Source organism: Coregonus clupeaformis, chromosome 15 (assembly GCF_020615455.1).
Source record: "Coregonus clupeaformis isolate EN_2021a chromosome 15, ASM2061545v1, whole genome shotgun sequence".
NCBI lineage: Eukaryota > Metazoa > Chordata > Actinopteri > Salmoniformes > Salmonidae > Coregonus > Coregonus clupeaformis.
In genome coordinates this window covers 30,231,720-30,248,093 of record NC_059206.1, presented here as the reverse complement: position 1 = coordinate 30,248,093, position 16,374 = coordinate 30,231,720, and the positions used below count along the sequence as shown (strand labels likewise).

General features: G+C 39.9%; 1 protein-coding gene across 1 annotated transcript; it reads left to right on the top strand.

Annotated features, from left to right (window-relative positions):
• The first annotated feature begins 12,196 nt into the window (after positions 1-12,196).
• stard4 (StAR-related lipid transfer (START) domain containing 4) lies at positions 12,197-15,944 on the top strand. The gene is made up of 6 exons (XM_041899526.2): positions 12,197-12,567; positions 12,859-12,970; positions 13,204-13,253; positions 14,187-14,313; positions 14,590-14,704; positions 15,370-15,944. The coding sequence occupies exons 2-6, from the start codon at positions 12,866-12,868 to the stop codon at positions 15,606-15,608; spliced, it is 636 nt and encodes a 211-aa protein (XP_041755460.1). The 5' UTR covers positions 12,197-12,567; positions 12,859-12,865; the 3' UTR covers positions 15,609-15,944.
• The last annotated feature ends 430 nt before the right edge of the window (positions 15,945-16,374 follow it).

The window sequence follows — 16,374 nt, the reverse complement described above, 5'->3', positions numbered from 1 at the left end:
TACAGAGGCCCATTATCAGCAACAATCAGTCCTGTGTTCCAATGGCACGTTGTGTTTGCTAATCCAAGTTTATCATTTTAAAAGGCTAATTGATCATTAGAAAACCCTTTTGCAATTATGTTAGCACAGCTGAAAACTGTTGTGCTGATTAAAGAAGCAATAAAACTGGCCTTCTTGAGAGTAGTTGAGTATCTGGAGCATCAGCAATTGTGGGTTCGATTACAGGCTCAAAATGGCCAGAAACTCATCAGTCTATTCTTGTTCTGAGAAATGAAGGCTATTCCATGCGAGAAATTGCCAAGAAACTGAAGATCTCGTACAACGCTGTGTACTACTCCCTTCACAGAACAGCGCAAACTGGCTCTAACCAGAATATAAATATTTCACCTTTATTAACCAGGTAAGCCAGTTGAGAACAAGTTCTCATTTACAACTGCGACCTGGCCCAGATAAAGCAAAGCAGTGCGATAAAAACAACAGCACAGTTACACATGGGATAAAACAAAACATACAGTTAATAACACAATATAAAATCTATATACAGTGTGTGCAAATGTAGTAAGTTATGGAGGTAAGGCAATAAATAGGCCATAGTGCAAAATAATTACAATTTAGTATTAACAGAGTGGGAGGCCCCGGTGCACAACTGAGCAAGAGGACAAATACATTAGAGTGTCTAGTTTGAGAAACAGATGCCTCACAGGTCCTCAACTGGCAGTGAAGAGGTGACTCCGGGATGCTGACCTTCTAGGCAAAGTTGCAAAGAAAAAGCCATATCTCAGACTGGCCAATAAAAATAAAAGATGGGCAGTCTGAGATATGGCTTTTTCTTTGCAACTCCGCCTAGAAGGTCAGCATCCCGGAGTCGCCTCTTCACTGTTGACGTTGAGACTGGTGTTTTGCGGGTACTATTTAATGAAGCTGCTAGTTGAGGACCTGTGAGGCGCCTGCTTCTCAAAGTAGACACTAATGTATTTGTCCTCTTGCTCAGTTGTGCAGCGGGGCCTCCCACTCCTCTTTCTATTCTGGTTAGAGCCAGTTTGCGCTGTTCTGTGAAGGGAGTAGTACACAGCATTGTACGAGATCTTCAGTTTCTTGGCAATTTCTTGCATAGAATAGCCTTCATTTCTCAGAACAAGAATAGACTGACACGTTTCAGAAGAAAGTTATTTGTTTCTGGTCATTTTGAGCCTGTAATCGAACCCACAATTGCTGATGCTCCAGATACTCAACTAGTCTCAAGAAGGCCAGTTTTATTGCTTCTTTAAATCAGCACACCAGTTTTCAGCTTTGCTAACATAATTGCAAAAGGGTTTTCTAATGATCAATTAGCCTTTTAAAATGATAAACTTGGATTAGCAAACACAACGTGCCATTGGAACACAGGACTGATGGTTGCTGATAATGGGCCTCTGTACGCCTATGTAGATATTCCTTTTTTTTTTTTTTTTATCAGCCGTTTCCAGCTACAATAGCCATTTACAACATTAACAATGTCTACACTATTTCTGATCAATTTGATGTTATTTTAATGGACCAAAAAATTGCTTTTCTTTCAAAAACAAGGACATTTCTAAGTGACCCCAAACCTTTGAAAGGTAGTGTATATTTATTTAATTCACGCTCCATCTCTCTCAGCCTGAGAAGAACAGTCGCCTGCGTCAGGTTCAGGAGGAGGCGGAGGAGGTGAAGGTCATCATGATGGACAACATGGAGAAGACCGAGGCACGCAAGGAGAAACTGCAGGACCTTGACGAAAGGGCTGAGGAACTGAAGTTAAAGGTGAGAGTGGGTTAGCATGTTTTATTTTATTTTTTAAAATACATACACTTGCACTGATACAATTTTTATTCTGATCACTGATCTGATCCAATTCAAACATTTATTTTTACAGTGAATATCACTTTTTAATATAAAAGCTGTTCAGACCTCACTCTGGCCAAGCCTGCCACTAACCTGAGGTCCTTTTTGGTGTTTTGTCAGAACGGTAAATTTTGACTTTAGTGCTTGATTGGTTTGTTTGTTTAGAGCAAGTCCTTCCACAAGACATCAATTAAGCTAAAGGAGCAGAAGAAATGTGACAACATCAAGGCCAATTGGAAGCTCATTGCTGTTGTTGCAGCCTCTGCCATAATTATCATCCTAGTTGCAATCTTTATGTTGGTCAACAGATCTAGCCCTGAAAACACACATGATATAGGCATTACCCCAACGCACGAAGGAGGCATTACCCCAACGCACGAAGGAGGCATTACCCCAACGCACGAAGGAGGCATTACCCCAACAACCATTGGGCCTGGGAAGTCGGCTATAGCCTAGGACCAATAGGTCTGAAGAGGAAACAAATAGTGGACACTACTTGAAGGATGCTACTATCGGTCAAAAGTCTATTTTCTAGCTTCTGTCGTTGATACTTTACTTGTCCTCGTACACCCATTGGAGACTTCCACAGATACATCAGGGAAGATAAATAATTTATTAGGTGCAAAACTTGTCAAAGAATCCCATTATTCAGAATCTTGTTGGGATTACCAATTATCTGTAAACTATTACATCTGATAATATTGAAATCAGAAAGGGTAAGACATTAGGGGTGATGACGAGATAGATTTGATCTATTCCCTTTCAACAGCATTTATAATTTATTACTGAACATCTTGGGATACATAATTAAGGTTAACCTGAACAGAAAAGTTGTATTTTGTCGTTTATTTGAAAATACCCTATTTTCAAATACTCTAGGCAACTATTTTCTTTGATATTCAAATAAAAAGGTCAAATAAATGACCAACAAATACACAGTATGTTCATAATGAGTGAGACAAGGGAATACATTAACATTTGACATCAAGTTCTTATACATGTGTAGTAATTTTGTGACAATAGCGACATTGTTGTTACATAGGACTTTGGAAATTGCTTTATAATTGCACAATAAGAGTTATTACATAAGTGGAATAAGGACAGTCTATTCCTCGTGTACAGTAGTTACAAAAATACAGCTCATTGCTATGCAATTAAAATGCAATTACCAAAGTATTATGTAACATGCTAATATAATGTTGCTCCAAAAGTAATTACAGTTTTATTACACAGGCACAAGAACAGTTGAATGTTAAGTGGAATGCTAACAGTAACAAAATATGGCTATTAAGTGTCAAAAGTATACTAAATATCCCAAAACTGAAATAACTATAGCCAAGGTAGGTTGGAAAACCATGTTAGTTTGTATTCTGAGTAAACTATCTCTTTAAATATGTTATAGTGTGTTTGAAACAAGAACACTTACCCGCAGATGGACAAAGAGGTTCAAAGTTGTTTTTGCTAAGCATCCAACTTGCTGTTTGCAAATGGCTTTGAATTTGTCAGGTATCATAAAATTAATTGCAGCTTTTGACCTTTTCAGTGGCATGTTGAAAGAGTCATTAAGTAGTTGAGCGTCAACCTATTTATACTTATCTGTACAAAATATCATTGTTTGACTTGATTATGTACAGTGGGGAAAAAAGTATTTAGTCAGCCACCAATTGTGCAAGTTCTCCCACTTAAAAAGATGAGAGAGGCCTGTAATTTTCATCATAGGTACACGTCCACTATGACAGACAAATAGAGAATTTTTTTTCTCCAGAAAATCACATTGTAGGATTTTTAATTGCAAATTGAATTTATTTGCAAATTATGGTGGAAAATAAGTATTTGGTCACCTACAAACAAGCAAGATTTCTGGCTCTCACAGACCTGTAACTTCTTCTTTAAGAGGCTCCTCTGTCCTCCACTCGTTACCTGTATTAATGGCACCTGTTTGAACTTGTTATCAGTATAAAAGACACCTGTCCACAACCTCAAACAGTCACACTCCAAACTCCACTATGGCCAAGACCAAAGAGCTGTCAAAGGACACCAGAAACAAAATTGTAGACCTGCACCAGGCTGGGAAGACTGAATCTGCAATAGGTAAGCAGCTTGGTTTGAAGAAATCAACTGTGGGAGCAATTATTAGGAAATGGAAGACATACAAGACCACTGATAATCTCCCTCGATCTGGGGCTCCACGCAAGATCTCACCCCGTGGGGTCAAAATGATCACAAGAACGGTGAGCAAAAATCCCAGAACCACACGGGGGGACCTAGTGAATGACCTGCAGAGAGCTGGGACCAAAGTAACAAAGCCTACCATCAGTAACACACTACGCCGCCAGGGACTCAAATCCTGCAGTGCCAGACGTGTCCCCCTGCTTAAGCCAGTACATGTCCAGGCCCGTCTGAAGTTTGCTAGAGTGCATTTGGATGATCCAGAAGAGGATTGGGAGAATGTCATATGGTCAGATGAAACCAAAATAGAACTTTTTGGTAAAAACTCAACTCGTCGTGTTTGGAGGACAAGGAATGCTGAGTTGCATCCAAAGAACACCATACCTACTGTGAAGCATGGGGGAGGAAACATCATGCTTTGGGGCTGTTTTTCTGCAATGGGACCAGGACGACTGATCCGTGTAAAGGAAAGAATGAATGGGGCCATGTATCGTGAGATTTTGAGTGAAAACCTCCTTCCATCAGCAAGGGCATTGAAGATGAAACGTGGCTGGGTCTTTCAGCATGACAATGATCCCAAACACACCGCCCGGGCAACGAAGGAGTGGCTTCGTAAAACAAGCATTTCAAGGTCCTGGAGTGGCCTAGCCAGTCTCCAGATCTCAACCCCATAGAAAATCTTTGGAGGGAGTTGAAAGTCCGTGTTGCCCAGCGACAGCCCCAAAACATCACTGCTCTAGAGGAGATCTGCATGGAGGAATGGGCCAAAATACCAGCAACAGTGTGTGAAAACTATTTTCCACCATAACTTGCAAATAAATTCATAAAAAATCCTACAATGTGATTTTCTGGATTTTTTTTTTCTAATTTTGTCTGTCATAGTTGACGTGTACCTATGTTGAAAATTACAGGCCTCTCTCATCTTTTTAAGTGGGAGAACTTGCACAATTGGTGGCTGACTAAATACTTTTTTCCCCCACTGTACATCTATGGCAATGGACATTCAGGAGAATGGACATTTACAGAATATTCAGATATAAATGTATTGTGTAAATCAAATATGACTGTCAAATAGATTGGAATAGTACAGGAGAGTGTATGCTCTATTAATTATATTTCTATCTTCAACATGCAGTTCCAGATAAAGTTAGTTGAAGGCAGACAATCCAATAGTTTCTTAAAAAGTAGTCACTTCCTGAGATCTGTATTGAAATAGTTTTTAAAAAGTAGTCATTTTTTGGGGATCTGTATTCAAATAGTTGTAGTCACCTCCAAAGTAACAATTTGTTCCCCCTTAAAAAATGGTTACCTTCCACAAAGCATATTTTAAACTATAGTTATCCCAGGTCTGAACCTGAATAACCTCACATTTTCAATGAGACCATTCATTTTCCAAAGAGTTATGTCCAGACAAAAATGTGTTTTTATTTTTTACTTAAGGTACACACACCACCATTTACTCTGTCATTATTGAAGGCCTAGTTGATAGACATCACATGTTGACAAAACAAGGCATTGCATTACCAAGATCAGGAATGAACTGTGGCGATTTAATTCCCTCTAAAATTGGTCTGAGAGATGTTGTATTTTAACATGCAACACAATTCTTATAAAGGAGAGTAACGTCCCTCAATGCTGAACAATTGATTGATAGTCACATTAGATAATAGGCAATAGCAAAAATAGGCCTATTTACTTGATTGCTAAATAACTTACATTTGTAGTGTAAACGCTAGATGGTGTTATGTTGTTTACAATGACACCAGTTCAACCCTTTTATAAACAGTCAACAGGAACTCCCCAATAGACAGCTGTGTCTTGTTCATTGACCAGTTGAATGGACATTGAGTCAAATATATGTTTTGTTGTTATCGTCTTGCAGTTGCATTATTGATTTATTTTATCCAGTAAATTAAAGTTGATAAAAAATTACATTAACCCTGATTTCTCATTATTTCAACATGATTGGCTGGCAATTACCAATAGGCTATTTTGTCTTTCTTTAAGTGATTATTTGAATGTATCAACCTTGCTGGATTCCAATTGGGAAATATTCTCATTTCCCTCATCACAACTCTGCCAGATGGTTTAGAATGTTTAAATTCCCTTAATACACGCTTTGACTCTTTCAACCTATCCAATCATTTAGAAAAAGTCATTTACATTTTTACATTTTAGTCATTCAGCAGACGGTCTTATCCAGAGCGACTTACAGTTAGTGATTGCATACATTTTCATACTGGCCCCCCGTGAGAAACGAACCCACAACCCTGGCGTTGCAAGCGCCATGCTCTACCAACTGAGCTACACGGGGCCCCCAGGTCATCCAGGAGAAGCTAAATTCAAAGGGGAAGGTAGGTATAATTGTTTTTAACGTGAAGGGATTTTGCGCTTGATCCAAAAACCTGCATCTCCAGGAGGGACATCGAAAGAGAACTGTATGTTCCACCCAATGATATGTATTAACCATAAATGACTGATAGGGTGCTCGTTTGAAGCCCCTGCGCATCAAGGGGCGTAATTTCAGCAAAACAATTAAGCTCATTTATTTACTGCATTTCTACACAATTTTAAAACACAATTTAAAGAAGAGCAAAAACAATCGAAAATTGACTCCAGACATTTTCACCTTGTTTCTGCAATTTCATTCACCTCAGTCATTAGGGGACTTGCCTAAACATCCGACTGTTACCCTATGGATATTCAGTCTGAAAGAAGTATGCCTAAAATAGAAGCAAGATTCTCTACAAGCCAGAATGTTGAATAAAATGATATTTACAAGTACTTTACCGGTTGTCCGTGCTGTTTGTCCTTTTGACAGTAGGAGGTGGAGATAGGGTTAACGGGGGGCCAGGAAAGTGTTGTTTCCCCGTCTTTTTGCGGCGCCAGTAAATTCTGTTTCTTGTTTTTTCATTGGCATTGCAGGTGATGCACAATATAAACAATAGCCGAATGTAATCATCTGGAAGTGTTAGTGAAATTTGCCTGCTGATTGCATGGGACAACTTTCAGTCTCTGGTTCGGTAGGCTCAGCCATTGGAAAACAATGGGCGAAGCTCAGGGTTCCAAAGGCAAAACATATTTTGTGGCTAGCATTTGATGACAACCGAGCACGCTGCCAGACTTACATAATTACAAAGAGGAGATTCTCATGATTAAAATGGTGCCCGACTTGAAAAAAAAAAATATATACACATTGCGAGTTATTTTTCGAAATAGACAGACACACCTAGCTATATTTCTCCTATAGAAATCAATGGGAAGACCTGACTTTGTCATTTTTTTGTTGTTGTTGATGTTTTAACTACCAGCGTGGGAAGGTCTCATTGCCAACAATAGCGAAGCAGGCATTTTGACGTAGAACAATGGGCTGGGAATAGAACGTTCTGAAGGCGAGTTGGTGCCACGGTGCTCAATAGAACTAATAGGAGCTGGCAGGGTGAAAAATGCCCTAAAATAAGGCCTGCTTTTTCGTGATTACTTCAAAACTACGACAAGCAGCTGGGACATATGGTAATATTATGAAACTGGGCTCCACGGCGGATGCAATGAACTCGTTTTTATCAGATAAAAGCGTTAAAAATGTAATGTGTCCAGCCTACCATAGTGTGCAAGTGTTTGTCAATATTGCCAAAGCAACAATGTATACAATATACATTGTAATAAAATAATAAAGATTAACAAATAATAATAAAAAATGGTAGTAAATAATAATAAATAAATACATTTTGTTATTTATTTATTGTTATTAACTACCATTTTTATTATTATTTGTTAATCTTTATTTTATTACAATGTATATTGTATACATTGTTGCTTTGGCAATATTGACGCAATGTTTTTCATGCCAATAAAGCAGCTTGAATTGAATTGAATTGTCACAGTGCGAATTGCAAACCAATAAACAGACCAGCTTACTGAATGTCGGGTTGATAACACTTCCCTGTGGATATTTTGTCTCTGATTACCTCCGACATAGGGACAAAAATCAGCTGACAATAGGTAAAGTAAGTTGAAATGAAGTTTGTTCAATATTCTGACTTGTAATAAGACTGTTCGGCAATGCTGAGCTACATGTTAGAGAGGAGAGTACGTATTTCACACTCAGGATTCAAAAAGAGGCTAATAGGGCACTTAATATTCTACAAACTCATGTCATTCAAGAATTAACTGCTACGCACTAGCTCAGCACCGGAATGAAAACTCTAGTTTAGTGTCAAGTCAAACAGCAGTTAGCCTACCTACCCAAAGCCATCTACTACAGCCATCTTTACCTCTGCACTGTATGGAGGAAAAGCCAGCCAGCCAGGCAGCTTTTCCTCCCGCCCCCAGGTCCTAAAGTCAACCTATTATATCGCTAAACTGCATTAGCCTTCGGGATTTTAATAGAAAATATAAACGCAACAATTTCAACGAGTTTACTGAGTTACAGTTCATGTAAGGAAATCAGTCAATTGAAATAAATTCATTAGGCCCTATATGGATTTTTCATGACTGGGCAGGGGCACAGCCAAGGGTAGGCCTGGGATGGCATAGGCCCACCCACTTGGGAGCCAGGCCCACCCACTGGGGAGCCAGGCCCAGCCAATCAAAAATAGTTTTTCCCCACAAAAAGAGAGAAATAATTAGAGAGAAATAATTTAATTTGAGAGAAATAAGCTTTTCGTGGGTATGGAAAAATTCTGGGATCTTTTATTTCAGCTGATGAAACATGGGACCAACACTGCCATCAAATCAAAGTTTATTGGTCGCGTACACAGATTTGCAGATGTTATCGCAGGTGCAGTGAAATACTTGTGTTTCTAACTCCAACAGTGCAGTAATAATACCTAGCAATACAAAACAATACGCACATAATACAAAAAGTAAAAAGAAAGACATTAAGAAATATCAGAACGCGCAATGTCAGAGTCCATATATACAGTGACATACGAAAGTATTCACCCCCCTTGGCATTTTTCCTATTTTGTTGCCATACAACCTGGAATTAAAATTTATTTTTGGGGGGTTTGTATCATTTGATTTACACACTTTGAAGATGCAACATATTTTTTTATTGTGAAACAAACAAGAAATAAGACTAAAAAACAGAACTTGAACATGCACAACTATTCACCCCCCAAAGTCAATACTTTGTAGAGACACCTTTTGCAGCAATTACAGCTGCATGTCTATTGGGGTATGTCTATAAGCTTGGCACATCTAGCCACTGGGATTTTTGCCCATTCTTCAAGGCAAAACTGCTCCAGCTCCTTGAAGTTGGATGGGTTCTGCTTGTGTACAGCAATCTTTAAGTCATACCGCAGATTCTCAATTGGATTGAGGTCTGGGCTTTGACTAGGCCATTCCAAGACATTTAAATGTTTCCCCTTAAACCATGAGTGTTGCTTTAGCAGTATGCTTAGGGTCATTGTCCTGCTGGAAGGTGAACCTCCGTCCCAGTCTCAAATCTCTGGAAGACTGAAACAGGTTTCCCTCAAGAGTTTCCCTGTATTTAGCACCATCCATCATTCCTTCAATTCTGACCAGTTTCCCAGTCCCTGCCAATGAAAAACATCCCCACAGCATGATGCTGCCACCACCATGCTTCACTGTGGGGATGGTGTTCTCGGGATGATGAGAGGTGTTGGGTTTGCGCCAGACATAGTGTTTTCCTTGATGGCCAAAAAGCTCAATTTTAGTCTCATCTGACCAGAGTACCTTCTTCCATATGTTTGGGGAGTCTCCCACATGCCTTTTGGCGAACACCAAACGTGTTTGCTTATTTTTTTCTTTAAGCAATGGCTTTTTTCTGGCCACTCTTCCGTAAAGCCCAGCTCTGTGGAGTGGACGGCTTAAAGTGGTCCTATGGACAGATACTCCAATCTCCTCTGTGGAGCTTTGCAGCTCCTTCAGGGTTATCTTTGGTCTCTTTGTTGCCACTGATTAATGCCCTCCTTGCCTGGTCCGTGAGTTTTGGTGGGCGGCCCTCTCTTGGCAGGTTTGTTGTGGTGCCATATTCTATCCATGTTTTAATAATGGATTTAATGGTGCTCCGTGGGATGTTCAAAGTTTCTGATATTTTCTTAGAACCCAACCCTGATCTGTACTTCTCCACAACTTTATCCCTGACCTGTTTGGAGAGCTCCTTGGTTTCCATGGTGCCGTTTGCTTGGTGGTGCCCTTTGCTTAGTGGTGTTGCAGACTCTGGGGCCTTTCATAACTGAGATCATGTGACAGATCATGTGACACTTAGATTGCACACAGGTGGACTTTATTTAACTAATTCTGTGATTTCTGAAGGTAATTGGTTGCACCAGATCTTATTTAGGGGCTTCATAGCAAAGGGGGTGAATATATATGCACGCACCACTTTTCTGTTATTTATTTTATAGAATTTTTTGAAAAAAGTTATTATTTTCATTTCACTTCACCAATTTGGACTATTTTGTGTATGTCCATTACATGAAATCCAAATAAAAATCAATTTAAATTACAGGTTGTAATGCAACAAAATAGGAAAAACACCAAGGGGGATGAATACTTTTGCAAGGCACTGTATATACACATTGATTGTACAAAACATTAGGAACACTTTCCTAATATTGAATTGCACCCCCTTTTGCCCTCAGAACAACAAGTTGGCCGGATGTCCTTTGGGTGGTGGACCATTCTTGATACACACAGGAAACTGTTCAGCATGAAAAACCCAGCAGTGTTGCAGTTCTTGACACAAACCGGTGCGCCTGGCACCTTCTACCATACCCCGTTCAAAGGCACTTAAATATTTTGTCTTGCCCATTCACCCTCTGAATGGCACACATACACAATCCATGCCTCAGTTGTCTCAAGGCTTAAAAATCATTCTTTAACCTGTCTCCTCTCCTTCATCTACACTAATTGAAGTGGATTTAACAAGTGACATTAATAAGGGATCATAGCTTTCACCTGGATTCACCTGCTCAGTCTATGTCATGGAAAGAGCAGGTGTTCTTAATGTTTTGTACAGACAGTATGGACAGTAATGAATAGAAAAGGTGTGTACAGCAGTAGCTAGACATTAAAGTGACCAGTGTTCAATTACTCTATGTACATAGGGCAAAGCTTACCGGGTGGTAGCCGGCTAGTAACATTGACTAAGGTTCAGGGCAGGGTACTGGGCAGAGGCCGGCTAGTGGTGACAGTCTGATGGCCTGGAGATCAGTCTCTCGGTCCCAGCTTTGATGCACCTGTACTGTGTCCTCCTTCTAGATGGTAACGGGGTGAACAGGCCATGACTCGAGGTCCTTGATGATCTTCTTGGCCTTCCCGTGACACCGGGTGCTGTAGATGTCCTGGAGGGCAGGCTGTGTGCCCCGATGATGTGTTGGGCTGACCGCAGCACCCTCTGGAGAACCCTGCGGTTGTGGATGGTGCAGTTGCCATACCAGGTGGTGATACATCCCGACAGGATGCTCTCCATACCCAATTGACGCCCATGCACGCAAGCCGTTTTGGTACTCCCCCTCCATTGTAAAAAATACTTTGGAAGCTATAGAAATGCATTTATTAATGTCTACATTCGTTTTTGACAAGTATATTCTATTATAGACACATTAATGCATACTTTTAAATTATATTTTGTGAACTTAATATAACAATTTAAAATAAAATAAATATAAAAACATATTCCTTAAAGTAATTTTTAGAGAGTAGGTTACTAATTTTACTGTCCCCACTACAACAAATAAATACTTAAATACATGTAATTTTGTCCTTGACACATTTTTTAAAAATACTGTAGAATTCCATTCATTCCCTGCCTATTTCTAATATGTGTCTTCTTAAAAGCTGATTTGAAACCTAATCCTAACCTTAACCCTAACCTTAACCACACTGCTAACCTTTCCCAACCCTAACCTTAAATTAAGCCTAAAAAGCAAATTTTTGTTTTCATGAGTTTTACAAATATAGCCAAAATATCGATTTATATGATATTTTGACTTTGTGGCTGTGGTAACTAGTGACACCCCTTATGAGGAGTACCAATATGGCAATGTGGCTTCAAATCCTCTCCTCGGTGCTATCTGGGATCCTTGGGACGTTCCTACCCTAAACCCTAAACCTAACTTTAACCCTAACTTTAACCCTGACCTTAATCCTAACCTTAACCCTTAACTTAACCATTTTACATTTCAACTTCAATTGGGTAGGGATGTCCCAAGGATAGCATGGATCATTGGGCAATACATAGCATGAGCAATCCAGGGTTTATTCACGTCACTGTGCCGTTTAACACATTAGCTTGCACAAGGAGCGCACCTATTCATGCAGGTTCATATAAACTCTCCACCCTCTGCCACTACTGCCACTCGATGGTCCGATATTCAGTAAAGCATCTGACCAATAGGAACACGAAACATACCAAACACAGGAAACGACTAGACTTCTGATTGGGTGATAGAAGAGCCCTCACCTCACATACATGGACATAATTCTCGTTCACGGTTTGCGGAAGTGTCTACTATAAATATATTAAAACTAAACCACTATCGTAAATTACAACACCATTCAAAGGTAAGGACTATTTGGTGAAATACCTTATGTGAGCTGAGAGATAATTGTCTGATTTAACTGTGCAGTATCGGGGTGTCAGATTTCAACAAAAAATAACCGGCTTCTAAAGGGTCGGGCAAACTGTACCGCTGTTTTCTTTTGGTAATGAGCATATCAGCCATAAAAAGCGTACAATATTCTGGTAATTGAGCTGTGCTAAATAAGCCATCAATATAGATTTGCTCATAATTGCTATAGGCCTACATTTAATAAGTTACAATGTGGATTGATGTTTGACATTGTTTTGAATAGGGTCAAAATGGGAAGCTTGCAAGACCCCAGTGCTTTGACAGCCAGACTGCAGAAGACCCTCATCTCTTACCACAGCATGGATGAGAATGAGTGGAGGGTAGCCAAGAAATCGGTGGGTGATACAGTATTTTCACAGTCTATTTAATCACCTCATATACTGTAGGCTCAAAAGTTAAAAGGAACTAAAACGATGTATACCACACACAATATGCTATCTTCAACCACTTAAACTTTAATTTCCTCCTAAACTCATTTTGTGTGTGCAGAACCGCACTTGTACCCGAATGTTTCTTCTGCTACTATGGGGTTTCCACTATCTTTATGTTTTTTGATCCTACATTGTAGAAAGATGTCATGGTATGGAGAAAGTCATCAGAGGAGTTTCATGGCTATCTGTAAGTATGGGCCTTCTTCAGTGGTGTAAAGTACTTAAGTAAAAATAAGTACTACTTATTACTTTTAAGTACTACTTAAGTTGCTTTTTTGGGTATCTGTACTTTACTTTACTATTTATATTTTTGACAACTTTTACTTTTACTCCACTACATTCCTAAAGAAAATAATTTACTTTTTACTCCATACATTTTCCCTGACACCTAAAATACTCGTTACATTTAGAGTGCTCAAGCAGGACAGAATTATGGCACCTATCAATATAACGCTTTGTCATCCCTAATGCCTCTGATCTGGTGGACTCACGAAACACAAATACTGTGTTTGTAAATGATGTCTGAGTGTTGGAGTGTGCCCCTGTCTGTCCGTAATAAAAAATTATACGAAAATCGTGCCGTCTGGTTTGCTTAATATAAGGAATTTGATGTATAGCATTTACTTTTACTTTGTACTTTTACTCAAGTATGACAATTGAGTACTTTTTCTACCACTGTACTTAAGTCGCTCTGGATAAGAGCGTCTGCTAAATGACGTAAATGTAAATGTTAAGTACATTTAAAACCAGATACTTTTAGACTTTTACTCAAGTAGTATTTTACTGGGTAGCTTTCACTTTTACTTGAGTCATTTTCTGTTAAGGTATCTTTACTTTTACTCAAGTATGAAAATTGAGTACATTTTCCACCACTGGCCTTCTTTCAGTAAAATCACACATATCATGCCTATATTCTGTGTTTTATCCATATTGCAGTCAATACATTCCCTTGAAAAAGAAAAAGGAACCCACTGGCCACATACGCCAATTAAACGTCTATTTCACGTTGGTTCAACATAATTTAATTGAAATGACGTGGAAACAACGTTGATTCAACCAGTGTGTACCCTGTGGGAAGGTTTATTTGTCTGATCTGATGTGTGATGGTTTTATCTTGCAGGTATAAAGCCCAGGGTATGGTCGACGATAACCCCAATAGAATAGTGGATTACATACGCCCTGGGCCTTATCGATTAGACTGGGATAGTTTGATGACAGCAATGGACATAATAGAAACCCTCGATCAGGTAAACCCATCATCACTTAAGTTCTCATTGATAACTTGATCAAATTACAAAAGTAGCTTATTTCTCTCATGAAGATACATGTAGACTGCACACAGATTTTTGTTTGTGTAATTCTTATTTTACCACACTTAAGTAGACCCACTGCCCTAAATATTACTCCATTGGTCAGAATAATGATATTCCATCTTCTTATTAGGTTATATATGAGGGCTTTGTCACAGTTAGTATGTTATCCCAAATGAATCAATGGCTAAGTGTATCTCTGTCTGTCTGCAGGGCTGTTGTGTGATGAGGTACGCTACTGCAGGCCAGCTGTGGAACATCATCGCTCCCAGAGAGTTCATTGATTTCTCCTACACCACAGACTACCAGGATGGCCTCTTGTCTTGCGGTGAGTAGCGATGTAGTGATGGAACCACAAGGGAAGGTAGCATAATGAATACAAAAGTGTTGTGTGTAAGGAGTCTGTTGTTCACTGCTTTCTTCTAACTACAGTATTAGTATCTAACTAAAATGCTGAATCCCAAACAGGCTCACAGGTTTGACATTTAAAGACTGTGATCCAGGAAATGTTTTCTGTGTAATAGCTCTGTGTCTGTGTAATAGCTCTGTGTCTGTGTAATAGCTCTGTGTCTGTGTAATAGTTATGTGTCTATGTAATAGTTCTGTGTCTGTGTAATAGCTCTGTGTCTGTTTAATAGTTATGCGTCTGTGTAATAGTTCTGTGTCTGTGTAATAGTTCTGTGTCTGTGTAATAGCTCTGTGTCTGTGTAATAGCTCTGTGTCTGTGTAATAGCTCTGTGTCTGTGTAATAGCTCTGTGTCTGTGTAGGTGTCAGTGTTTCCCTTTCTGTCCAATTTCCAAAGGTCATGGTTAACCAAAACATTGAAATTGTTCTAACCTTTAGGGAGTACTATTTTTAAATGGAAGGAGTATCTTTCCTTTCCACAAGCCTCATAGGTCTATATGCAGGGTCAACTTATATTAGGGAGAACCGGAAGTCCACTCCAGAAAGTTGTCTGACCACTGATTTCTTCTGTCTCCACTCTCCACCAGGTATCAGTGTGGAGCATGAGAAGCAGCACCAGAGTTATGTCCGGGGCTTCAACCACCCATGTGGCTGGTTCTGTGTGCCCACCCCAGACAGCACTACCACCCCAACCCAGAGCCTCCTGACAGGGTACATTCAGACAGACCTCCGGGGTATGATCCCCCAGTCTGCCGTGGACACGGCCATGGCCAGCACCCTCATCAACTTCTACAATGACCTGCGCAAGGCTCTGAAGAAGGCCTAACCAGTACTAGCCCGGTTGCCAGATTGGTTTATGCTTTAGCCAACTGTCGTATTTGTTGTTATACTGAATGTATGGGATGGCAAGGGAATTAAGGGGTTGGCTAAAGCACGTTCAAATCTGGCGACTAGGCTAAACCAATACATCCTAACAGCACTCCTTTTCAATACACCAATCGATTGATCAGTCAGTCTACACTCCACCCTCATAGAGGGCTACTGAGATCCAACTCCAATGCAGTCCAACTCAGCGTAGGATCCAGTTTAAGTCCCGTGTAGCTCAATTGGTAGAGTATGGCTATGGGCTCCCGAGTGGCGCAGCGATCTAAGGCACTGCATCTCAGTGCTTGAGGCGTCACTACAGACCCCCTGGTTCGATTCCAGGCTGTATCACAACCGGCCGTGATTGGGAGTCCCATAGGGCGGCGCACAATTGGCCCAGCGTCGTCTGGGTTTGGCCGGTGTAGGCCGTCATTGTAAATGAGAATTTGTTCTTAACTGACTTGCCTAGTTAAATAAAGGTTAAATAAAATAAAATAAAATGGCGCTTGCAACGCCAGGGTTGTGGGTTCGATTCCCACGGGGGGCCAGTATGAAAAAAAAAATGTATGCACTCACTAACTGTAAGTCGCTTTGGATAAGAGCGTCTGCTAAATGACTAAAATGTAAAAAAAAAAAAAAAAGTAAGTTGAAACAGGTAGGAGTTAAAGGACATGTGGTCTGACCTGGTCTGCTGCTCCCTGGACTTTGGAGTTGGGACCTGTTATTTG

Excerpts from the sequence above, each read along its gene's own strand:
- stard4 (XM_041899526.2), top strand. The coding sequence starts at position 12,866 with ATGGGAAGCTTGCAAGACCCCAGTGCTTTGACAGCCAGACTGCAGAAG. Across the intron at positions 12,971-13,203 it reads GGAGGGTAGCCAAGAAATCG|AAAGATGTCATGGTATGGAG; the intron begins GTGGGTGATACA and ends CCTACATTGTAG. Across the intron at positions 13,254-14,186 it reads GAGGAGTTTCATGGCTATCT|GTATAAAGCCCAGGGTATGG; the intron begins GTAAGTATGGGC and ends TTTATCTTGCAG.